This window comes from Protopterus annectens, chromosome 9.part0 (assembly GCF_019279795.1).
Source record: "Protopterus annectens isolate FY-2018-M chromosome 9.part0, PAN1.0, whole genome shotgun sequence".
Classification (NCBI taxonomy): Eukaryota; Metazoa; Chordata; order Ceratodontiformes; family Protopteridae; genus Protopterus; species Protopterus annectens.
Window position 1 is genome coordinate 1,301,490,541 of NC_056743.1, and position 27,666 is coordinate 1,301,518,206.

General features: G+C 37.8%; 1 protein-coding gene across 1 annotated transcript in view; it reads right to left on the bottom strand.

Moving 5' to 3' along the window:
• Nucleotides 1–27,666, bottom strand: part of LOC122812025 (protein transport protein Sec24C-like) — a 784,735-nt gene that overhangs the window by 245,004 nt on the left and 512,065 nt on the right. The window contains exon 15 of the mRNA XM_044084258.1: nt 13,799–13,944. Coding sequence (XP_043940193.1) covers nt 13,799–13,944 — 146 coding nt within the window. The remainder of the gene's footprint in view (nt 1–13,798; nt 13,945–27,666) is intronic.

Below are 27,666 nucleotides of genomic sequence, written 5' to 3' on the forward strand. Positions count from 1 at the left end.
GGATTAACCCATACATCACTAGATGGGCAGCCAACTTGCTCACTGATAGAATGCACACTGCCAAAGTTGGGGAGTCCACCTCCACCAGTAGACTAGTTACCAGTGGGGTACCACAAGGATCTGTGTTGGGCACTCTACTGTTTGGAATCTATTTCTCTGAGGTTCAGGTGAAAGTAGATGGCCTGTGGCTTACCAAGTTTGCAGATGACTACAAACTAGGCGCAATCACTGAGTCCCCCTGAGATGTAAACATATTATGGAATGGGCTGACGCAGACAAATGATTAGTGCCAAAGTCACGGACTAAAACTACATAAAGAAAATGCCTCATTATCCCCCCCTGGCAAAAAAGTAGCTCCTGCTAATTGTGATATAGATAGCACCCCTCTAAGCTCAAACCCAGTGGTGCGATACTTGGGAATGCAGGTTGATAGCAATCTAAACTTCATTCACCATGTGTTCATAGTGGTAAGAAAAGCCTTCTACATTGCGCATCTCATAAATAAGGGCACTGCATCCAAGAGTAAGGAGGTTTTAACTCCGCTGTACTTGACCCTTATTAGACCACTAATTAAGTACAGTACTCCCTTCCATATATATCTCATCAGACACCTGCAGCAACTGGAGAGACCACAGAGGTTTCTACCCAATAGAATCCACAGCCTCCAAAACGTGACTTACATGAAAAGACTGAAAGCCCTGTCACTGTACTCTGTCATACAGGCTGCTGAGAGGAGACCTGTGCCTGGCCTACAGAGCAGTCTCTGACTCTGCCATAATGGAAATGTTGCATATCCGCAAAATAAAAGGGACAAGAGTCACTCGCTCCAGGAATCTCAACCTAGCCTGTGACATTAACAAAACATGTTGGAGAGACAGATATATCTCCCAGAGATTGCCACTCCTCTGGAATAAGCTCCCACTTCACGTGAAGCAGAGCTCCTCAATTACCTTATTTAAGTGCAACATTGACAATTGGATGGGTAAACGTAAATTCATCCCAAAGGTGGCACCTATGTCCCTCATGGACAGGGCTAGGTGATGCTGATCATAGAATCACTCTACTAACAATGACAATATAACTATGGTCAATGAGGATACACAGTTGTTTTGCATGGCTAAACTTTCAAAGGGCCCAGGGCCATTAGCCTAGTAACCTCCTATGAACTAACAAGGTATTTTATGGAAGATAGATGCTAAAGCTATTTAATAAAAAGCATAAAATAGAGGCAGAGAAAATGTTTAAGAAAATGATATAAGGAGACAACTGAAAGGATTAAGCATACTATTTGTCGGCATGTTTATAAAAAATTTTGGAGGATTTTGGGTGGAAATAGATTAAAAATGTACGTTATCAACATCAACAACTGTTACAGGGAATGGAAAATAACAGAAATGAAACAGAAACCTGAATAGCATAGCTATATATGGTAAGTCAGGAGAGGTTATAGTATATATATAAAATATAGAACTTATTTAATGCAGTTCAGTTGTCAAACTGAAGAGGCTCAGTATAACATAAATCGATTAAAAATGTACGTTATCAACATCAACAACTGTTACAGGGAATGGAAAATAACAGAAATGAAACAGAAATCTGAATAGCATAGCTATATATGGTAAGTCAGGAGAGGTTATAGTATATATATAAAATGTAAAACTTATTTAATGCAGTTCAGTTGTCAAACTGAAGAGGCTCAGTATAACATAAGCCAGAAGGAAAACAAAAGAGCATATGGAAAGCCATAAGAGATTAGAAAAATGTTTTAATGAATGTGAAATGTGATGTCTTTTTTAGATGCTCTACTTAAGGACTGTGTAGTATGTATTTTCCTGTGGGACCTATACAATTGTCATTTTGGATTTTAAATAAAAGAAAAATGAACCCTTTTGTGTATGTTTGTGTGAGGGGGGACTTCCTGGGGAATGAAAAGTCCAGATGGAGAAGGAATTTGATGCCTGATCTGAAGCATTGAAGATGCATACTGGCATTCCAGAACAAACTTTTACTATGTGTGGCATCTACAATGGTGTTGGCAGCATTGGAAGATCATCACCATCAACATCATCATCATCATTATCGTTTTCAACATTGTCTAAACTGCCTGCTCTGATAAAAGGCATGGTGACAGCAAGCTGAACCAGCTGCACACAACTTCCCTAGCCACCACAATTTCCAACTTATCCCGTGGGATTCCTTAGGCATTTAAAGGAAACTTAAGATATACATATAATCCTTCAGCACATCCTGGGTTTTCACTACGGTGTCTTCTCAGTGGTTTGTGACTGATACACCTCCCGCTTCAGGTGCCTAAAGCAAACTGATTTCTCTCACATGACAGAGCAGTGAATGTGCTCTGAGATCCTTCTTTACTCTGTCACAGACAGTGAGGCCAACTACCCTGCATAAAAATATAATTTCTGCTGTCTATATTTACCATTTCATCTTTTCAGTCTCTATGCAAAGCTCATGGCACCAGGTTGGGGAAGAGGACATAATTAGACCAGTAAATTAAAAGTTTTGTCCTATGACTTGGTTCTGTCTTTCACACCACATTACAGTATCATGCCTGCAACTGCTGCACCAATCAGCTAGTCAAGCTCCCAGTGCCCTGGTATGTCACGCATGATCAATACTGCAAGATACTTCAACTTCCCCAGCAGAGGCAGTAACTCTTCTCTCACTGGAAAAAGCAACTTCCCCAGCAGAGGCAGTAACTCTTCTCTCACTGGAAAAAGCAACTTCCCCAGCAGAGGCACTAACTCTTCTCTCACTGGAAAAAGCAACTTCCCCAGCAGAGGCAGTAACTCTTCTCTCACTGGAAAAAGCAATCTAGTATTTTCAGGAGAGAAATACACGACTTCTGATTTGGAGATGCTGATTCCCATGTCATGCACTTCATACACAGCAGCAAATCACTCAGATGCATCCTGAGAACCATTCAGCTGAAACTAGGAGGACATTATCATCTGCAAACAAAGATACAGGCCTCATGTCCCTATACTTGATAGTATTTAGTCTATGGCTGCATTTTGCTATCCTGACTACAAAAATCAGAAACAACAAAACAGAAAATAAATACCCTTGGTGGGGGCATATACCCATCATAAATGTACTCAGCTTAATGATAGGAATGTAGACATAAATGCCATTTTTCAAACAGGGACATTGAATGGTATGCAGCAGTAGCTCCAAAGCCCCATATTGCAGCTGTAGTTCCTCACAATACATACTGAGATGTATGGTCATAAGACTCCCCCAAATACACCAAACACATGTTTTACAGTGTTGGCAAACCCCATTACCCCTCTAATACCTTTACAAGGACAAAGATTTGATTCACTGCTCCGCAGCCAGGTCTGAACACATACTGCTCCGCCCAAATCAATGGCTTCTCTATTCTTTCCATCATCCTGATACAGGCTTTCCCAGGCAAACTGAGGAGTGTGATCCCTCTGTAACTGGAGCAAACCATCTTGTACCCCTTTTTTGAAAAAATGGGAGAGCCACTATCCCAGTTTGTCAATCAAAAGGTAGTGTAATAAGCTTTCATTGCAACATTAAAAATATGGGTTAAATAAAACACTTCACAAATGTCTACAGCCTTAAAATTTCTAGACTGGTCTATTTATTGTGTACTTTTTGCACCCATGCCTTCTGGTAACTGCACCTCCCCACAGTTAGACATGCTCATTTATTTCCCTATCCAGGAATTTCACCCTGGGTAAGAATTGTCTAGACGGGGTTATCATCAATGCAGCCACGAGGATACTTAGTGCATCTGCCTACACCACCATCTAATCTGTTGACATCATCAAGGAGGTGAGAGCACCTAAATAGGGCCAGATGTTTCAGATTACCCCATGCAGAATGGGTTCCATAGAAGACATGGCTGTGACCAAGGGCACTTTCTCACCAGCTGTGAGTCTGCATTATCACCCTGACAGGAACCCAAAGGTGCCCTTATTTTTCTTGTCCTGGCTGGCAGACACCCTTTCTAGTCAGCAGCCTGCATCATTACAGGCACAAGTTATGGTGGCATTTTTTTCCTGCCCTACTCTTACCTCAATCCCTTTTCTGGTGGTAACATAGTCACTACATCATCACAGGGGAATCCAATGCCCTCTTTCTGACACAGACAGACACACACACACACACACACACACACACACACACACACACACACACACACACACACACACACACACACACACACACACACACACACACACACCCCTCTAGAGAACTACCATCACCATCTTTGGATTCTGGACCTTTATCTCCCAGTCTGCACCTTCATGCAACCATCCCCTTGTACTGGAGCTCTGCTAGACTTGGAATACCCCCCCAAAAAAATAGTTGAGCTCTTCCAGCTCCTGACCCTGTACTCAAACTCAGATCATCTGAGTTGCAGTCAGGGATTCTTTCCTGTATGTCACAGAGCCCATATTTCCAGAAGGCCCTTATCTACTCTCACAGCCTTTGACAACTGAAGCATTTAACTGCTGCTCTTTTCTGCTCTGATGGATTTAGTTCTACCATTGGCTTCTGGCACTACTTCCTCAGATGAGGGAAGGAGTTCCTCGGTATGTTCCGTCCACCTGTCTACAGTGGCCCCAGTTAAAGTCAGCATTTTTCCACCTTTGCTGAGTATAGCCTGCCCTGCACAATATCCTACCTCACCCTTCCACAGTCACACTGGATGGTTTACAAGGCTGTCCAAAAGTCATTCTCAATGGTCTTACTGGACTCTTCTCAAACCATGTCTTCTTGGACTTCTCAAATCATGTTGGTGACTGCTATGGCTGTTGTCTTCCTGGCTTATCAGTGCTTACTGTAGTATATATACATACTGGAAATGCACACACAGAGTCAAGATGAATGAGTGAAGAGGTGTTAGGCATTATGTGCATCTAGTAAGAGTCCTTAATGAACTGTCTGAAAAAGAGGATACCATTACAACACTAATATAATAATGGCAAATCCCCTTAAAGACAGAGATACTATATACCGGTATATGTGATAACATCATAACTTTAATACACAGATGGAGATAATAGCATTTCACTGATTGATTCAAAGTTCATACAAAAAGTCTATACACTGTATATGGTCACTACAGTGTACTGATTTCTTAGTCTTCCATACCTTGAATATTTACCCAAGTCAAGTTACAGAGCAATGTGAACCTCAGACAAGCAGCTTGTAGAGATGAAGCATGTTTGCCAACATTAGTCTTAATCAATTCCTTATATAAAAAGTTTTCATATTGAGCTGAATTGTCATCGCCCACAGAAATGTTTTTACATACAGAAAATGGCAATGGATTCTGTAGCTCTCAGCTGGTAAACTTACTTGCATCTGGATAAATAAACAGATGAATTTCTTTACGTAACTGCTTAATCAACTGCATCATGTTACTTCTATACATTTGCATATGTGGACCTTGAATTAGATATGGTCAGGGCTGTTTCACTGACCAAATCTCAATGCCAAGTACATACCAATTCATCCTGTTTACCTGTTTTGTAAATCAGAACAGTTTGGATAGTCTACCATAATTGGTAAAAACAAAATGAAAACTCCAACAAAACTAGAACTTCCACTAAGTGACCTCCCAAACCTCTTGTACCAGAGGCACATGGGATATATGCAAATGATCCTTATGAACATCAGGTGTTTCAACTCATAGACGATTCTGAATGCCCATGACTTGTTTCATCATTTTACTGGACTATTTCAGGCCAATAAAGCCAAACCCCACTAGCTGTGGATATGCATATTTCGGCCTTGTTATGAACTTATCAGCACAGCACAAGCAGAGTGTTTGACTAAGCAAGGCTGTTGTACCCAGCTGATGTCCATTATCATTAGGGTCACTGCAAAAACAACAAACTAAAACATGAGTGAGAAGGTCACTGAAAAAACATTCAGTAAAAACAAAATGAAAACTCCAGCAAAGCTAGAAAGTACAGTTGTGTACACTTACCATAAATGTAGATGTTCGAGTGCACTGTTGCAGTCATTACATCTGGGTAATCTGCTGGCAGGTTGCCCTCAGTCGGCCTGATTAACAAAGTCTTGGGTCCTGCGTTGGTTGCTGTCCCTTCTTCCATGACATCAGGTCGTCAGGGGTATAAAACATGCAGCCGACGCCATTACATCAGTTTTTCTTGCCCCAGATGTCAGGTGCCCCCCAAATGGGGAGCAAATAAAATTAGAAACACAAAAAATATACCTCCAATCCCAAAAGCAAATACACCGAAAGGATGGATTGGTCCTGAGAGATACCATGTCCGCATGGAAAATGATGAAAGGCTCCACTGCCATAAGAGCCTGTAATTCTGAAATCCTTCTAGCTGAAGTGACTGCTAAAAGGAAAGCTGTTTTCCAGGAGAGAAATTTTAAGTCTGCAGTAGCAGCTGGCTTGAAAGGGGGAGAGTGAGCGTTTCCAATACAAAACTGAGGTCCCAGGCAGCGGATGGAGCTCTCCTGGGTGTTATTAACTTTTTGGCCCCTCTGAGATACTGCTTTAGCAGGGGATGAGAGAAGAGAGGAGGTTCTGTGTTGTAATGAGCTAAAATGGCTGAGGCATGGATTTTTATGGAAGAGAAAGACAGGCCCTTGTGAAGAATCTCAGTTAGGTATTATAAAATCTGAGGAATGCTGGGCACTGCTGTGCTTATCCCTTGAGACTGATTCCATGCACAGAATATTTTCCATTTGTCCACATAAGATTTTCTAGTACTAGGCCTTCTCGCCTCCAAAATGACATTCACCACAGGTTTGCTGAGGGATTGAATTTAGGTGATTAGCCACGCTGCAAGATTCAAAGTTTGGAGCTGAGTGTGCAGAATTTGGTTGTTCTGCTGAGACAGCAAGTAAGGTGTCTGAGGCAGGTGCCACGGTGGAAGGCGTGACACATTGCACAGGAGTGGGTACCAGTGTTGGCAAGGCCAGTCTGGAGCAATCATCATTTTTGGTTTGTCCTGTTTGACTTTTTGTAGAACTTTGGAAATCAGAGGCAGATGGGGAAAGGCATAGACTGATAGTTTTTTTCTGCTGAAGGACAGAGCATCCACTTTCCAGACATTTTTGTGATGAGTTCTTGTACAAAATTTGTCCAACTAATAGTTCTGGGGTAAGGCAAAAAGATCTATGTCTGGGCTCCCCCATTTGCATGTGAACATGTTGAAAATCTGTGGTTCCAGTTTCCATTCGTGTGGGTCCATGAGATTTCTGCTTAATTCGTCTGCCAGAATATTCAGCTTTCCTGGCAGGAGTTGTGCTTGTAGTTGTACTTGATAGGTCAAGGCCGTGTTCCACAATGCCATGGCTAGTCTGCAAAGAGGGTAGGAGTGTGTACCCCCTGCTTGTTTATGTACCATATAACCGTGGTGTTGTCTGTCTTTATCATTAATTGTCCTGGAAGAAGGTAGTCCTTGAAGGCTGTCAGTGCATTCTGTACAGCTAGCATTTCTTTTTGATTGATATGAAGGTGCATTTGATTTGGGCTCCATTTGCCCTGAATGCACTTCCCTGCAGATGTGCCCCCCCAAGCATAGTCTGATGCGTCTGTAGTTAGGGTTTGGGTGGCAGGAGGTGGTATGAATGGCAGTCCCTTGTTTTGGTGGCAGGCCTCTACCCACCATAGGAACTCTAGTTGCAGGCAAGGTATGATAGGAATCATTGTTTCCAGGCTGTGACAATGCTGATTCCACAGACTTTTTAAGTACCACTGAAGTTTCCTCATATGCAGTCTTGCATATGGAATTAAAAGAATGCAGGAGGCCATGAACCCCAAGGCTTGCAGTATTTGCCTTGCAGAAAGCAGAGTTTTTGTGGTCACCCGTTTGAAGTAAGTCACCAAATGAATTTGTTTTTCTGGCCTAAGGAAAGCCATCTGGGCAGTTGTACTCAAGCTTGCACCCAGGAATGTAATTTTTTGAGAGGGTACCAGTTGTGATTACTTTTTGTTTATAGTGTATCCTAGACAAGTTTAAACCCTTTTTACAAATGCCAGATGGTGTAGAAGAGTGTCCTTGTTTTCTGCCTGAATTAGACAGTCGTCCAGGTATGGATATATTTGAATATTTCTTTCCCTGCAAAATGCAATTACTGGAGCAAGGCACTTTGTAAAGACCCTGGGCGCAGTAGATAAGCCAAAGGGCAGTGCATAGAACTGGTAATGCAAGTAGCCTGCTTTGAAGCGGAGGTATCTTTTGCAAGATTCCCTGATTGGGATATGCAGGTAAGCCTCTTTTAAATCTAGAGTTGCCAACCAGGCATCTTTGCCTAGCATAGGAAGTAACTGATGAAGACTCAGCATCTTGAATTTTGGAATGTCCAAAAAGGTGTTTAGAGTAGATAAGTCCAGGATTGGATGCCATGATTTGTCTTTTCTGGGTACCAGGAAAAGTTTTGAATAGAAACCTTGTCCCTTTTCCTCTTCTGGTACTGGTTGAATAGCCCCCATGCTCATGAGGGAAAGTACTTGTTTCTGGGCCTCTGCCCACTGATTTGGGGGCAGGTCTGGCCATCCGTTTGGAATTAGCAAAATGTGGAAATGAAATCTGTATCCCTGGGATACTATATTTAAAATCCATTTGTCTTGGGTTATAAGTTGCCAGTTTCTTGCATGAAGAGCCAGTTTTCCCCCCAAAGGGGTGGCTAAAAGGTAAGTGCTTGGTAAGTGTAAAGGGAAGTAATTGAGACTGCTTACCATAAGGGGGTGTCTTGTTGTTTCCAGATTTGGAGAAGGAGGAGGAGGCACTCCATTGTTTTTTCCTTAAAGTCCCTTGTGACTGAAACCTAGAGCCTTTGGAATGTCTGGGTTTGACTTGAGTGGTTCTCAAAGGAACTGGAAAAGACCAGTTCTTAGTAGGCCAGTGCCTACTAAATCTTGGAGGTTGCACTTGTAAGAAATCTTTCACAGTTTGCATAGATTTAGCTTTATCTTTCCTTCTTTTTTAGAACTTCTTCAGCCTTATTACCAAAGAGACGGTCCTGTTGTAAAGGAGCATCCAACAATTTTGCTTTAACATGATCAGGCAGATTTTGCTCTTTGAGCCAAGCATGCCTTCTTAGCACAGACCCAGTTACAGTAGCCCTGCAAGAGGCCTCCAAAGAATCAAAACCACATTGCAAAGTATGTTTTCCAACTTGTTCAGCTGAATGCAATAAATCCTGTAAATCTTTGTTTTCCACACAATCAGAAATTAACATAATTTTCTGTTTAAGCAGTCCCATGATATGCTGTTGATATTTTAGCATATGCAATTGACAGTTTAAAGCCCTGATTGCCAAGGTTGCAGAAGTGTAAACCCTCTTACCCCATCTATCCAGCGCCCTGGAATCTCTATCAGAAGGGGTAGGATTTTTAGCTGTACAAGCCTTAATGCCCTTGGGACCCTGAGAAATGGTTTCAGGATCTGCAACAGGATTTTTGAAAAGGAATTTGTGGGAGTCAGGGACCCTGTAGTATCTGTCTGGCTTACAAGGAGCCGGAGGCAGAGAATCAGGAGGCATACTAGATTCTGAAAAAAACATCATCAACAATGTCTAGAACAGGAGGTATGCCCAAAGACCTATGCTGAGGAAGAAAATCCCTAAGTCTCTTTTTAGATTCAGAGAAATCCTGACTTTCCCAGTGGAAATGTTCCCTTAAGGTATGTAAAGTTTCCCCAAAAGAAAAATCCTCAGGGGGAGAAGCAGAAGGAATGGAATCTTCTGCATCAAAGTCCTCATAAGTAGGTATAGACAATTCCTGTTCATTAGAAGAGTCAGAAGAAATAGAATCCTGTTCAGAAGATTCATAATCAAAGTCTTGCCTAGGCCTCTTAGAAGGGGGGGGGGGTGTTGGCTACCCCTGATCAGAGTAATTAAATCTTCAGCCATTTTGATCATTTGTTTTTTAGGCATAGGGGCCTGCACACATGGCCCAGGTATAGGTTTTTTAGGCATAGGTCGAGATTTTGGCCTTAGTTTTAAAGATGGCATCGGTCTAATATAGAAATCTGAAAGCCTGAAAACACCATCAGGAGCCGGTGCCTACACAGTTGCTCCGGACCCATCCAAGGTAGAGACATCCGCGGGTTACATAACTGAAGCATCTTGTGGCATACCAGACTCCGAATGGGTCTCAGTAGAGGCCTGCGAATCAGAAGTAGCGGGTATCAGGGGCTGCGAAAGCGCCTCACTGAGCACCGGCAAACTGGCGACTGGCTTAGGAGAAGCGTCGTCGGCAGTTTTGGACCTCAACGGCCTGCCTCTGTCTTTTTCTTTGCGTTTTTTCAGTATTCCGGTAGTTGGATTGCTAACCGACAGCATTTCTGGATAATTAAAGTGTGAGCCAAAATATTTAGAAGCAAAAATTTACCGACGTTTTATTGTGGTTGATTAAATAAAGCACAAAACTGACATCAAGGTATATTGTGGTCAGGACCCAGGCAAGGAATACAGTACAAATGAAAATCCTTATGAGGTATTTGCTTCCCACAAGTAATGCAATTATTAACTTTTACTGACATCGGTAAGGAGCAAGAAAAAGTTTCCCCAAAGGGGTACTTAGCTTTTTAGTTGAAGATTTCAGTTCTGAAACTTGAAAACGAAAATTTCAGGAGTTGGCCGACCGGCACTTGCGAACTGCTTCTGATTCGGGCACCGCACGGCAAGAAAGACTGATGTAATGGCGTCTGCTGCATGTTTTATACCCCTGACGACCTGACGTCATGGAAGGAGGGACAGCAACCGACGCAGGACCCAAGACTTTGTTAATCAGAACAACTGAGGGCAATCTGCCAGGAGAGTACCCAAATGTAATGACTGCAACAGTGAAAAACGAAGAACATTTTCCACTGAGTGACCTCCCAACCCATTTGTATCAGAGGCGCATGGGATATATGCAAATGATTGGTTTTTCAGTGACCTTCTCACTCATCGTTTTAGTTTGTTGTTTGGGATATTTTTGCAGTGACCCTTATGATAATGTACATCAGCTGGGTATAACAGCCCTGTGTTTCTAATGCTTAGTCAAACACTCTGCTTGTGCTGTGCTGATGACGTCATAACAAGGCCGTAATATGCAGATCCACAGTGAGTGGGCTTTGGCTTTATTGGCCTGAAATTGCCCAGTAAAATGACAAAACAAGTCATGGGCATTCAGAATTGCCAATGAGCTGAAACACCTGACGTTCATAAGGATCATGTGCATATATCCTATGTGCCTCTGATACAAGAGGTTTGGGAGGTCACTCAGTGGATGTTCTAGCTTTGCTGGAGTTTTCATTTTGTTTTTACTGATTGGTTTTTCAGTGACCTTCTCACTCATTGTTTTAGAATGGTCTACCATAACAAAAATTCTACACCTTTCCTTTAACAGTTCAATAGCACTTTTCTTGCTATTAGGAACTAACAATGAGTAAAAGGCAATTTATATATTTATTTATTTTATTAGTTAACTGGGTATTGGGGCTGGTCCTAAGACCCCCTGTGCACACAGGCATTTACAACAAAATATAACATAACAGAGTTATTTGCACTGAAAATCACATGGAAGTAGAATTCTATCAAATGTTTACACAAACCCTAAGTTTCAGAAAGATTCTCACCGAAAATGAGAGATTGGTCAATTTATGCAATGGCAAGAAAATGTGATTTACAGACAGCTATGGCTGCAGTGGGAAAGACATCTTTAGCATCTCATTAGTATGTCCCTGAATCACCTGTTTTTCCACACTGATATGTTAAGACCTGTGCAGATGGTTGTGTTTACAAAGGTGGGCCATACACAGTGCTAGGAAAGGCACCTCACTCACATACACATATACACACACACACACACACACACACACACACACACACACACACACACACACACACACACACACACACACTCAACATCAAACAAGTCCCTCACAGCTGATCGGACTTGCAGACACACTCATCCATTCACCCACATGCACGCTTCACATCACATACACACAGATCATCGATTCCCTATTTAAACCCCCCCGCCAGTGCATTCAGGGACACACATACACATTTATTCAACTTCATTCGTGCCCCTACAGGTGCACACATACACTTCTGTGCAAATACACATACACATACTAAACCACCCCCACCTCTGCTGAACTTACCTGAACACTGTTCCCATTACAGAGAATGGGTGACTGCTATCTTAAGATGGTGTTACCATTTTCCACCAACTATGGAAATTTGTGCAGTTGAACAATTTTCTGAATATATCAGTACTGTAAATCAGGAGACACAAGCATTTCTGTGGAAAGCACATGGCTAATTAACATTAGCCACTACACCAGGTTGCCACAATACCACGCAGTTTGGCCAGTAGGAACAACCTCCATGCTGAGGCTCCCACTAGCTGGAAACCTCAAAGGTAGGGTGAGCTGTGAATCAAAAAGGCTTATCGCTATGGAGAAATTGTTCATGTTAAGGCTCCCCTCTTGTGGTAATCCTTTTTGAATCCCAGCCACAGTTCACAGAAGCAATTGTAAGGAATGGGTTTCACTTTACAAGCTTGAGATACTGAAATCTTGAATTTCAGTATCTCGAGACCCCAGAAGAGCAAAAGTAGAGTTGCCTGAAACTGCATATTGTCGAATGTTAGTTTACTGAATTGGTAGTAGGTGTGGTGTGTGCTGTTTTTCTGGTATGTCACTTTAAGGTAAGTGGTTTGTGGGTAGGAAAGATGGCAGCTGACATATGGTTATGATTGGAGAATCAGGTAAGTTTGTAATTTTTAGGGTTTTGTGTAGGAATGTGATTTGGTGTAAAGTTTTGGGAAGTTTTATAAGTTGGTTAGGGTAGGTAGGTGTGTAGATGTGTAAATGTTGAAAGTAGTGTGTTTTTTCTGAGTGTGGTGTGTGTGTTTTTTGTGAGATAGGTATAGTAGTGTGCAATGGGACAGTAGGGCGCATTACATTGGGTTTATCTGTTTTTTCATGTTAATGCGACCTCGGTGTAGGTATACATAAGTAGTGGGTGTTTGGCGTGCTGGGGGTGCAGGGGGGTTTGCCCCCCTGCTTATAGGTATGGTAGTGTTGTGTATGTTGTTTTTTGTTATTTTAGTGTGTTTAAGTGGGGAAGGGTTGGGTATTGGTTTTGGATTGTTATTTTTGATGTTATGGGTGTTGGTATTTTGGGTTTTCGTATTTTTGCAGTGCCTGTGTTTTGGTCTCGAGACACTGAAATTAAAGATTTCAGTATCTCGAGCTTGTAATGTGAATCCAAAGTACAACATAGGCTAAGCACTTTTGTCTTAGAACATAAAAAAATACTTTATCACTGATGATGTCTCTTTATATGTTCCAAGATGAAAAAAAGTATCTTAGTAGTTTCTGAGACAAAAGCACATAACCTTTTTTAAAACAGTGAGTGGTACTGTCAACTTTTGGATCATTTCTTTTATACCTCCTTAAGACACACTGTTTGTATTAGCACTTTGACTAGCAGTAGTATAAATGGTACCATAACAGATTCACATTTTACACATAGCTCATGATTACCTACAATTACAGAATCAAAACAATTCAGTAGAGACCTTAAAGTGCTCAAATAAACCAATCAGCCTTGTTTCAAATAATTTCATCTAAAAGGTTTGATTTCATTTAAGACAGAATAATCATTATTTTACACCTGCATTTTATGTGAACATTATGAACATGGCCACTGTAATAACTGCATGCTATAGACATGTTAATTTATTTAACCAAGTCTCAAAAATCTATCACAACAATAACATTAATATCAATGGATAGTGCTACTTTTCAGTTACCTGTATAAATGCTCCATGCTCTTCTTTGAGGATCCCAGAGTGTTCAAGCTCTACAGCAAATGTTTTATTGCTGTCCATCCCAGCAAGTTTCACCTTATTAGACTTTGATTCAACAACCACACCATACATGGCTTTTACTTTGAGTTCTGGTGGAAAAAATACAGTATTTGATCTCTCAAAATGTGGTCATTTTGCATACTACTTCCTTTAACCATTCTCTAAATCAATTTTGTCCATGTTCTTTTATCAAAGATCAAAATATAAAAATGTAATATCCTCATAACGTTATACTATTACAGTTTACTAAGCCAGTGGTCTTTTTAATCAAAACGGACACATAATTTAACAGTATAAATGTAATGGTTTTCCCTGACTCCTGTTTTTGGGGGCTACAGTTACTCATTACATATAATTATATTATGCAAAAGGTAAGTGCAGTACAACTGTTTTGACAAATGACAAAAAAAGTTGAGTATGGTCAGCAGGAAATGTAATCCTGTAAAACACTTAACTGGAAGGGAACACAACTCTTTGAGGCTGTTAACTGGCTGCTGGTGCAATGCAACTGCAAAAAGTGGCGGGAGATGCATATGTTGAAAAGCATGGTCAGTGATTTTTATCCACAGACAGCCACCAAATCTAGCAATTATAGCTTTGTTGTTGACTGCATCCTTCCCAAATGTGTGTCAAAAAGTAATAATAATGACCAAAGTCACATACACACACACACACACACACACACACACACACACACACACACACACACACACACACACTAGTCCTGCAAAGTCAGATTAAAGACTGTTAAGAAATGACCATACAATAAGAGCATAAGGTACTTTCAAACACAGAGCCCCCCACCAGCAGTTATAGTCACATTGTTGACTGTGTACACCACTTAATGTAATGAAGAAATAAAATACATGTACTTTATTGGTAGCTTTGAAGGAACTATATGAAAGTGTATAAAGATCACTAGCATCCTAAGTCAATATGCACAATATCTGCAGAAGCAAAGTCATCTGAGTAATTCCACATTAAACAGAACTATTACTAATGTAGAAGTTGCTGCTGGCAAAAGCTTTGCATCGCATTTCAGTGCCTCATCTACAAACATAGTGCTACTGCCCTTGAAGAATAATTTGCCTATGATGCATTAAAATATTGGTGTGTTGGTGATACTACCATTACATTTCCTGACCTAGACTGGCTATACAATAGGGAATAGCTGGCAAACAACTACAATGGGTTTATAGTTACTAGGCATGAAGTCCTGAATACCATTAAGGAGAAATCCCTAAGTCCCAATTACTTCAAAGCACTATCAGGTTAAGTGATTTGCTTCATATCACACAGCAGGGTAAATGAAGGTAGAAAGACTCAGGAAGCAGTTCATTAGCAAGTTGGAACTTCAATCTTCTGCATTAACTGCCAGAGTAACAGTTTTAACTAAATGCAGAAATTCTTACAATCTGATCTTGTAGAAAAGACTATACCATAGTAATATGTAACAAATGACTATATAATGGATGCTGAAGATCAGATGGCTCTGATTCTCACTCCAAAGAATGCAAACTATACAACCTGTCAAATGTCAGCCCCTTTGCAGATGCTAGAGGCAGTAAAGTAAATAAGGTACTGCAAAAAATATTACTAAAATGGCACATGTTTAGACTATATTACACAATCCACACCTATAATGAATGAATTAATTTTTAGTGCAATGAATAAAACAAAACAATTAAAGACAATATAAATAATGCAGCAGCTTTTGTTCAGCCCACAAAGCAGACAAATATAAAAAATACTGCTACATACAACATTCTGTTTTTTTTTTACAACGGAGGGGGGTACTTACAAGCTTGCAGGATACCATCAAGAATAACTATCCTCAGCAGGGTTTGGGGGGGTGGGGTGGAGCCTGAATGGCTAACTGAAAAGCAGCCTTTTTTGGAGCTCCATAGATTAGTACTAAATTCAGGAAATTAAATTAACTATTACTAACAAAACTACTACAAATATTTAGTTAATAGTCTAAAGAAACTAAATACAAATTTTGGCGGATTTCTAAAAGAAATTTCCTGTCAAATTACTTAGAAGTCTATACACAGCATCTGAAGAAATGAGCAACCTAAAGAATTCTCATGCTGACTTGACATTAAAAAAGGAACTACAACTGGTGACTAGCACATTACAAGAATTATCAACAAAAATGGATGATTTTAAGATTAATCTACAAAACCTAGATGAGAACTCACAGAAACAAACAGAAGTCTTCAAAGAAATACTTCAGCAACACCAGTCAAAGTTAACAAACATTGAAACTTCTTTGACTGACATTGATCAAAGGCTCAAAGAGGAGGAAACACAAACAGAGTTTCTCTTAAAGCAAAATACTTGGTTATCTAACTAGATGATCTTGAAAATAGAGAGAGAAGGTCAAACATCAGGATTTTTGGTTTACCTGAGAAAACAGAAGGAGGAGACACTATATCTTTCCTAAACTCTTGGATACCAGAGGTTCTAAATCTTAAAGAAGGTTTTCCCTTTGGAATAGAAAGGGCCCATTGTGCTCTGGGGAATAGAACTTCAGCAACAACTTCATCAACATCCATCATACCACCAAGATCAATTATAGTAAAATTCTTATCTTTTATGGACAAAGAACTGGTGTTAAAAACAGCTTGGAGGAAAAGTCCTATAAAATATAATCAGAACACAATAAGATTTGACAATGACTACTCCACTAAAGTGCTGGAACAGAGAAAAAAGGTATGGCCTCTAATAAAAACTCTAAAACAGAATAATATTAAAGCTCAAATAGCCTTTCCTGCAAAAATTAAAATAATGCACCTAAGTGAGATGAGAACCTTCAACACTCTGGAAGAAGCCATGCATTTCATTCAAAACAATATTATAACCATTTCTGAAGATATGAAATGGGCTTCCCCATCCCTGAAGAGAACCACTGACAAAAATGGCTGGACTGATGTCAAAAAAAAGGAAACAGAAAACTGAATCCAAAGTACCAACTTCTATGAAATCTCTCAAAGTGTCAACTAAAACCTAACTATTAAAAGCATCTAAATGGTCTCACTATGTATTAATACCTTTAATCTCATGCATTTATTCACAACATATATATACAAGATAATGTATGTTTCCTATAACTATTTATACATGTCTTATCATCCTATTAAGTTTCTCTTCTTCTCTTTGTTTTTAATAAATAAATGTTAAAAATTTCTACTACTTAATATAGCTATTTATTTAATCTAGTAATATCAAAGTTAAATTATTATGTTTTATAACTATGTTTTTCAGCCTACTAGTGTCACGTCTATTACTTAATTAATTAATTTTCCTTTATTACAATGCTTATTGTAATTTTCAGTCCGAGTCTCATACAGTAGCACTTATAGCCTTTTTAGACTATATTAATGAAATGTTCCTCGTAGCTACGAAACGTTACCATTTTTAAATGGAGAAATGCTATTGAGATCTGTCAGTTAAAATTAAAGTAAAAAGAAGGTATTTCCTCATTGCCGATGTGAATGAGGATGTTAAGAAAGAGACTCATTTCGAGTTGCAGTTATTACATGCAGTAAATTGTCTATAATATAAATCTGGAGTTTACCTTGCTAATCATTTAGTAATGGTAGAGTAAATATATATATGCTTTATTTGATTGGCTTTGATTGTTCCAAACTGGTGTGTGATTATCAGTCTAGGTGCGTATAAAACAGTTATTTTTTTTTCTCTATTTTTGTTTTTACATTTTAAATATGCTACCTAAATTTCATTCCATGTTAAAATGTTAGATCGATTAGTAACTAACATACTGTGATCGGGAACAGTATAGAATTATTTGAATTAAGCGAAAATGAATGTCCTGCCTTTGGACGATGCATTACAGTAATGTATGGAGAGGTGATCTAACGAACTGCAAATACACACAGACTACACATTAATTTATATTCATTACAGTATTAAAACATCAACTTCCTTCTCTGGCATAAATGACAATTATTGCATACCTATTTATTTTGACCTTTGTTACACTGCCCACAGCCTATTGCATAATATATACATTGCAGTCATTGATAATTAGCTGGGGTCTTCGCAATGACCTTAAATAATGTGTATGCTTCTGGAGAGTATTGCCATAATCATCGCTGTTGGTATTATGGTGAAAAAAATTTTTTTTTGCTTCTTGCCTCAGATGCACTGACTAAGAAAGGTTGTACACCAGGGTTATGCCGTATTTGAAACATTGTCCGGTCTGTCATTGTGTGCTTGCTGCAAGGATTGGGACTATTGTTGCAGCTAGTGGAAAAAATTGTTACTGAAAGTAGGGTTTGAGTTTCTTAGATAGCTGCATTACTGAAATAGTTGTTACTTGGAATGGCTTGGCAATTGTTCCTATTTCGGGAAGTTGGCTGATAGTGGAGTGATTTTCTGAGCAGGGTTTGTTGAAGTATCTGACAATCTCTACTTGTTGGGGATAATTGGTGGGATTTTTCTGTGGTATAGAGACCGGGAACTGTTTTAATTCTGGTGATGTACTGCTTTGCCTTCTGAATTGATAATGGATGGTACGGTTTTTGTTGGTTGTAGTTGCAGATTATGTGGAACTGATGTACAGTTGTGTCAGGTCAGATTGGAGAAGCACTGTCGTTCGAGTGAATTAGTGTTGTTTAAGGTCAGAGAGTATGCAGAGAGTGGGGTTAAAGGTGCAATGGACATGATGTGGGCTGACCCTGGTGTCTTTGGGTCAGGGGTGGTGTGCTCCTTGTGAGGGAGAGTGTCAGTGTTTTGAGCCGTTTTTTTTTTTTCTTTCTCTATCTCTCTTCCGTTTTCACGGCAGTTGTTTGAGTGGGAAATAAGTGCTTGTGAAGTTTTATAAAAGTCTATTTAGACTGCAGTTTGCACGAGCTAGGGAAAAAGTTTTCTCCTATCTTTACAATTTAGATTTCCCTTATCTAGTTACACCCTGTACAAGAGAATATAAAATGAAATCTGATTGTTGCTTGAACCATATTTTAACAAAACCATTATTAAAGTAAACCAAGCAACTAAAATGATATAAGTACCTGATCAACACATTCATAGAAACTACTATGCTTTACACCACTTAGATAATTTAAACATATGCATTTTTTGACTGCCTTTCTAAAGCATTACTATAACTATTAGCTGAAATATAATAAGATTAAGCCTATATTCAGATTATAAGGTAATTATACAGTCTCTTTTAAATCTGATGAACAGTTCCTGAAAGCATATGTTTATATATTATAAGATGTGATATTCTTTTTTAATTTATGTTATTGCTTGCAAGCCTTGTGATTAAGGATTAAAGTGTCTGTGTGTTTAAACACGTGAATTCATATCCAATATGGAAAGTTATGTTGATACAATGAGCTGAATAAGTTAATAATTAGTATAATTCAACTGCATTTATTTTCTATGTTTAGATGGTAATGATATAGTAGTTAATTCATATTAAACAATGCCTTCTACAACCAAATGTTTTTAAATCACAATAATAGTTGTCTATTAGACTTCTTGATTATTTACAGTATATATGGAGCTCAAAGGAATGGGAAAAGGAAGTTAGAGTGATAATTCACCAGATGTTTCAATCTGTTGGACTAGGAATGTGTTTCATTCCATGATAGGTAGGGATGATTGAGCTAACTACTTTAACTTTAGTATTTATTTTAGTTTTTAAATTGTTCATTATTTTTACCGAGCCTGAAGTATACTTATTGAGTACCTCAGTGATAACATGCTTCACTGAGATAATTGAATATGTACTAATCAATAATACTTTATTTTTTAAGGAGGGGATGATTTCAGGTAAAGTCAATGACACCTTTAAATATTTCCTCAAAATAATTTGATATGGACCTTTCTATATTATCGTTAAACATTAATGGTCTAAATAGTCCAAACAAAAGATCTAACTTACTAAGATATCTAAACTTAAATAGATCACAAATAATTTTTTACAGGAAACACATTTCAAGAGCAATGATAATTTCACATGGAACCCAAGTGAGTTCAAGGCCTTAGCATGTTCCAATTTTAAAACAAAGAAAAGGGGGGTAATAATTGTATGGAGAAACAATTTATTAAATCCTGAAATAATGCATAAATATATAGATAATGAGGGCCTTATAGCTATAGTCATTCTGAAGTTTAGTAACAGGTTGTGGACAGTAGTAAACCTATATTGGTTTCCAGGTATTGGGATGGGGACAATCAAAAAGCATTTAGATCAAATTAAAAGCATATTTAAAGGTAATTTAATAATGGGGGGGACTTTAATTGTTTTACGGATATGTCTGAAACTACTAATAAAAAATCTCCACGTCTAACAGCTACTGCAAAATTACTAAAAAAATGGACTAAATCCTTAAAATTAAAAGATACCTTTAATATTATAGATAGTAATTCCTTGGTATTCTCCCATCAAGATTATAGATATGGTACCCAAACCAGAATTGATAAGATACATATTTCCCAGGATCTTCAAACAAAAATTACTTCCTTTTCAATAACTCCTTGCCCCCTCTCAGATCATAATTCACTAGTTCTAAAAGTGCAAATAAATTTTAAATCACTTGCTTTTTTTACTAGAATTCCTTCATATATTACAAAATTTAAAGAATTTAAGCAATGGTTAGTGAATGAACTCAATTTCTTTGTAGATGTAAACTACAACTCGGAAGCAAATATAGTAATGGTATGGGATTCATTAAAAGCTTATATCTATGGAAAAACAATTGCTTGGTACAAAAATAAAATCAAGGAATGGGAATCAGAACTTCAAGAACTACAAAGGAAGCTCACATTATTTAAATCTAAAAAAATCTCATAATTTATTAGAGAATAAGAAGACAATAGAAGACTTAAATAAAAGATATATTGAAATCTTAAATCACAAAACTAATTTAGCCATGGAGAGGTTAAAAATAAATTCTTATGCCACCTCTCCAAAACACTTACATAACTTATCTGTTAAAGTTAAAATGCAATCTAAAGCTAATACTATTGTTAATATACTACATGAAGAAAACGGTAAGAAAGTTTAGGAAATAGGAGATATTCTAGATGCTTTCAAGTGTCATTTCAAAAATCATTTTAAAAATAACAATAATTTGCCAGAACATCCCCTTTAGAAAATGTGTTTTCAATTATTAAACCAATCCCTGAAAGTTTACAAATTGAATTACAAAGAAGTTATATATACAATCAAAGAAAGTAAAACTAGTAAATCTCCTGGAATGGATGGCTTAATCACAGAAATTTACAAACTTTTCCCCAAAAATATAACCTCATTACTACATAAAACATTTATTGAAATTCAAACTCATGCATTAATTCCTCCTTCATGGAGATACTCTTTAATCATACCCATTTTAAAAGAAAACAAGGATGATATTCAATACAGCTCATATAGGCTAATTTCATTATTAAATAATGATTATAAAATATTTATGTCTATATTGGTTAAAAAAATAAAAAATCATATGAATGAAATTATCAACTATGACCAAACTGGGTTTATTCAAAATAGACATTCACATGATAACATTAAAAGAATATTGACATTAATTGATTATTTAAACAAAGAAAATATAGAAACCTTAATAATTGGACTAGATATGGAGAAAGCTTTTGATTCCTTGAACTTGGAATATTTAATTAAAATCTTAGAAGCTTATAAATTTCCCATCTCCTTCATTACATTTATTAAAAAGGTTTATGAAAACAATTTAACCTATGTTAAATTAGGACCCTTCACCTCAGAAGCTATACAAGTTACAAGAGGTACTAAACAAGGTTGCCCAATGTCACCCATTTTATTTGCATTAGCTATAGAACTACTGGCAATATTAATACGAAACAATCCAAAGATAAAAGGAATAAATATATTTGGTCAATATAACTCCAAGATCATGCTCTTTGCTGATGACATACTTCTTACACTATTGAATTCAAAAGAAACATGAGTTGAATTAGATAATCTGATAAAGAAATTCCATAAGATCTCAGGACTCCGATTTAATAAACAAAAGTCTAAATCCTTATTATTAAATAAAAAAAGGATTTTCAAATAGATAAGAATCATATCATAGGAGAACATGTCTCAACAATAAAATACTTAGGGATAGACTTGTGTGAAAATATTCAAGATATATTGTATTAATTATAGAAGGATCATAGCTACAATAGACTCTCTAGTGGGTAAATATAATAAGTTATTTATAGTTTTTGAAGATAGATTACAGTTAATTGAAATGATTCTTCTTCCTAAAATGTTGTATGTTGTACAAGCCACTTTGTTAATTCCTGAGAAAACTCACCTTAAGAAAATAAAATCAATATTGTTAAGATTTCTGTGGTTTCCTAAAAGAAACAAAATTGCATATACCCATCATATCAGACAATGGGATCAGGGAGGAATACATTTCCCAGATATTGAATCTTATATAAGAGCAACTTTACTTAAAACTGTGGTTGAATGGATCAATCCAAATTATATGTCTAATTGGAAATTGTTACATACAACTATAATAATAAATGAAAATAATTTACTTAAAAATTCTACTTTTCTAGACAAGGACAATATATTATGGAACTCACTGGCCTTAAATTATCAATACAATATAGCTAAACTAACTAGGACAAATTTAATAAATCATTTATTTGACTATTTTAGGAAATTTATAAACATGAATATGGATTTAAAACTTTGGTTTGCGACATTAATTCCCTTCAGCATTACTAAAAACTTTCAAGATAGAATTCATAGAGATATATTCCTTTCTTGGGAACAGAAAAATCTAATCTGCTGGTTACACTGTCTAAAAAATCAGCAAGTGTGGGATTTACAATATATGATGTCAACTTAGAAAGTGAATTCTCATGAATGGTTAATGCTTCATATGCTTAGAATATATTGACATACTCCAAGGATCTATGTAGGATAATAAATAATTCTTCTTTTTCAAATACCCCAACTTTTATATCCAGACTGTTTGAAATTTTATACAATAATAAGAAATTGGAAAATGGTACTTCACATTTATATAATCTAATAAAAAATTACAAAACACAACCTAAACCAGCATATTGGCAATATATTACTAAAGGATATTGATTCCGTTAACCTCAGAAAATAAATCTAATTTAATTCTTATACTAGCTATAGCTAGGAAATGCATAACAAAGAGATGGAATTCTACCACAGCTCCTAGCAAAGAAAAATCCCTTGGAAAAAACTTTGATTGATACTTTGCAAATGGATCTAACCTCCTCATGAAGCAAGTACTATTTAACTTTAATTAAACTATATCTGTGTAATTTGTTATCATGCAAGTTTTAAAATGTCAGGCTAAATGTAAATGTGTATATAGTTAATAATTATCTAACTTGATTGTAAACCATGATAAGTTTTCATTTATTGTTTATGGCAAATTTAAAATAAAAATCATGAGTAAAAAAAAAAAAAATAACTATCCTCTGTGACATCACTCAGTACAGGTGTGACCAACTTGAATGGCTAATAACACTGTACTGCTGCAGCATACACCTATAAAGTCAACATGAATAAATGAGGCTCAATGGCAGGGTAATGAATCAGGCCCCCTTCATACCAATATCTCAGTAATTGGCACTCTCTCCCCAGTTACCATAAGCACCGTTCAAACCAACAGTCCAGCACTGTCTCTTTAAGTAAAACTTAGGATTGAATTTTAAACTAAAATGTATACAGAATACATATAAATACAAAATATAGAAAGTTTTTCTTCTCCAAAAATAGTATACTACCATATACCAGTCCCCATCCATTCAATGACCAAAGAAGAAAGGGAGATTCTAAAGAGGTTAAAAAAAGTATAGCAATAAAACACGATGCCATGACAAACCACACCATGGCACCTTGCTTTATTTTTATATTTATTTACTTTTTTTTTTTTAAACTGATGAGTCTAGCTACCCAGCAAAGGCAGCAAAAAACAGAGAAGTGTGGGAAGGCCCTAGCCTTACCCCCACCCTATCGGGTGTCCTTGCTTGGTCCACTCAAGCCAGCTGCCACACTACAGAGTAGAAACATTTATGATAAATAATATGCGATTCAGTCAGTGGTCTGCAGGAGGGCTCACGTCACTAATTTAAATTATGTGAGTAGTGTACATTACAGCCAGCCAGTCAGACTATCACCAGAAGCAGTGCAGCATTACTCCTGTCCCAAGACCTGGCTCTTGTCACAGTCTGAAGCTAGAATATTTATTTATTTACTCATTTTATTTATTTACTTATTTATTTATTTTTTAGTTTTCTATTAAGTCCTCATCAGTCACGGCAGAAATATAACATGAAATGCATGAGTTATCAAAGTATAACTTGGATTATAAAAAAATTTGCTGCCTAAATGAAGTTGGGCCATTTCATTGCCAAGAGGGTTGGGTGAGGGTGGTGACTCAAACAGACCAGGTGGGAGGCAAGGGGACAAGAAAGAAGAATTAAAAAAAGCAGGCTGTAGCAAACTAATCTGATGGAAATATACAGAATGAAATTCAACTCTACATGACTACACACACGCACACACACACACACACACATACACACACACACACACACACACACACACACACACACACTTAGTAGGAAAAAATGTCCTCACTCGCCTTCCCCAATGGAATAATCCACTTGAAATTAGGTTCCGCTGCTGGGATACTTGGCTGGGTGTGGAATCTGATACTGACTGCTATAATAATTTAGTCATTTAGAATTTTTTTATGTAATTTAAGGGGCTGATAGTCACAGTTTAAATGGTGGAAAACTTTTTTTTTCACTGTTTCTAGGGCCTAGGTTGCCTAGTGATAGATTTGGCTCTGTACCCTTTTCCTCCCTGTAGTGCGATGGAGTTGGCATGAAGAATCTGCAGGGGGAGGCTTGTTCTCCTGAAAAAAAAATCTAGATTTTTCTTGTTTAATTTTTTGTTTTTGGAAAGTCAAACGTGATCTTGACCGTACGAAGTTCTAGTTTCCAGAAACTTGATATTCTGATACAAAACCATCAAAATATGTTACATGATTAGGGCAAATCTACATGAATGCATAGTTGAAAAATGTCAGCTATAAAGTTAAGAAAAAGTAGCTTTTAGATGGAGGGGCTGTTCAGCTTGTGTTAAGACCAAAAAGGCAGCTATGAACAGAAAAAGAAAATTAAATATGTCTTCATCATTTGTTGGTATTCTATTTAGTACTAACACCCCTGCATTACACTCTATAGTTACTATTGGTTTATAATACATTGTACCACAAAGTGGCATGGTGGCGGCAACGACAGAGATGTTTTTTTTTGATAGTTAGGCTTCCTCTTCTTGAAATACAATATTTCTTCACACTGTGACATTGACTTTTCTATCCTTTGCCTTCAGCCTCTTATTTCACAGAAAGGTGGCAGACTGAATCAGTGCTTTCTTTAACTCTGCCAGGAGATACCACTGACAAATGTATTTCTTCAATGATTCTTTTAGATTTTGCTAATTGTAAGCTGCTTATCGGAGCTGTATTGCCCTTTTCTTGAGTTTGCAAGAAACTGCAGCAAATTAGTTGCTTTTGTAAAGGCTTTTAAACATCTCACTTGCAGATACCTCTCCTAAGCTTCTTCACTGTCTCAATTATAAGCATCAAGTACCCTCTGAGTTGATGCCTATGCTAACCACTCAACTTAACTGTGATAAAACAACTCAAACAGATGGTGCTTAATGCAGTAGTCCAACTGGTATACAGGCACTGTAACAAACTGCAAACATAAGCAATGTTAGACTTCACAGAAACCAATAAAAGTATAGGGAGAGAATGCACAGGCATGCCTAGACAATTAAGATAGGCAGTAAATTTTAAGTTATGTATTCTTTACATATGGTGCTCAAGCAGATACTTAAAGGAAATGAAAATCACTTTGTAAAGAGAAAAAACATAAAAGGTGTATGTTATTGTCTAGTATTAATCACAGCTTCTCTCCAAATTTGCTTCACGGTGTAAGTATCTGGTGCAACTAGTTTTGGAATAAAAGTACACCTAATGATTGCTAATCAATATGGCAGCATCTAGAGTAATTCTGAAAGTTTCTGTCCTAACATTTCAGTCAATTTAAGACTGCTGCAATTTTTTATTGGATTCAGTTATTTCTTATTTTAATAGTGCCCTTTGCATGCCCACTAGCTGACCAATGGCTGCTTTCTAGAAAGGGCTGCTCCTACAACTCGATTTTTCCTTAGTGTCCTCGGAACTATCCTTTGGGACTGGGACTTAACCAGTAGCAGGCTGAGATGGGAAAGTAAATCAGATCAGAACAGCTAACAGTGTCACATTTTGTATGTCCTAACTGGGTGGAGCTACTGATGTCATGCATATCACTGCACATAATATTACTTAACTCCCTCCCACCTTTAGTGTAGAAATACTAACAGCAGTCTGTTCATGGGTGTAAATACTAGGCAATCAGTTTGCAGACAGTTACAGGATTGGGCAAGGCAAGACAGTCCGGAGAGAGTTTGAGGCTGTCCTTCCAATTATCTGGATTTACCCTGTATGTGGCAAGGGTGATAACCTGCTTGAAATATAGTGGAAGTTTGTTCCAGAGATGAGGGATACATTGGGATATGAATATATCATGCCAATGTGTCTTGTTTATCTGCTGATGAAAGTTTAGTTCCTTTAATCAAGTACTTGAGGTACCATTAGTTCTGTGACAGAACAAGAGCTCAAATAGGGTTTGCTCTTCCACGGCTCGAACGACTAGACACAGACCTCCACAAAGTAGTCTGTAAGATAGTGAATACAGAGAAAGGGCTGCCAGTCTTTTCTGTTAACTAAGATTTTTCAGGCCACTGATCTTTTTGGATATGAATTTCTGAGGTCTCTGAAGTTGTGTGATACGTTTAGACAAATACACGCTAAAAGGTGCATTATATAGGTTCATAAGTAGTTTCTAAGCTTGGAGTCCAGTGGACCATTAAGGAGCCTAGCTCACATTCCAAGTTGCCCCTAAGCACAGTTTGGTTAATTGACTAGCTCACAGTAGACAAATAAGAGCTGTGGGTATCAAACATTGTACCACAGGAAAAAGAAGTTATGTCTTATCATAACGTTCCATCTGTGTTGTTGATCTTCTTTCATTCATCACTGATGGGTTCGGTTCCGAGCCCTTGGAACCAAGTCGGCCTAATACCAAGCTCGCGTCAGCCAAAAACTCACGAGCTAAGTTTCTACTCATAGTGCCCTTCTCCCTGTTACCTTAGATCAAGTATGCCCATCTTGTAGTAGTAAAACAGAGGCCATTTCTGTGCAAATGCCCTAACTCACCACTTGGACCCAAAGTATCCCCCAGGAGCCTTTGGCGGGGGAAGGAGGGTGGGAAGTGATGAATAAAAGAAGATCAACAACACTGCCAAATTCTCATGGCCTCTCGACATAGATGGAACATTATGGTAAGACATAACTTCTTTATCTTATGTTGTTAATCTTCTTTCCATTCATCACTGATGGGACAGAATCCCCAACTACCTTATGTTCCTTAGGTGGCCCTTATGGAAGAACGTTCCTGAGCATCATTGAGCCGAAGGCAGCTCTCCCTCTGGAGACCACATCCAATTTGTAATGATTGATAAAAGTGTGGGGCTTAGCCCAAGTGGCTGCTGCACAGATGTCATCCAATAGAAGCCCTGGCATGGAAGGCTACAGGCGTTGCCATAGATCTAGTAGAATAGGCTTTAACATTCTGTGGCATAGGTTTTTTTGCAAGTGAATAAATGTAGCATATGCAGTCCCTTAACCATTTAG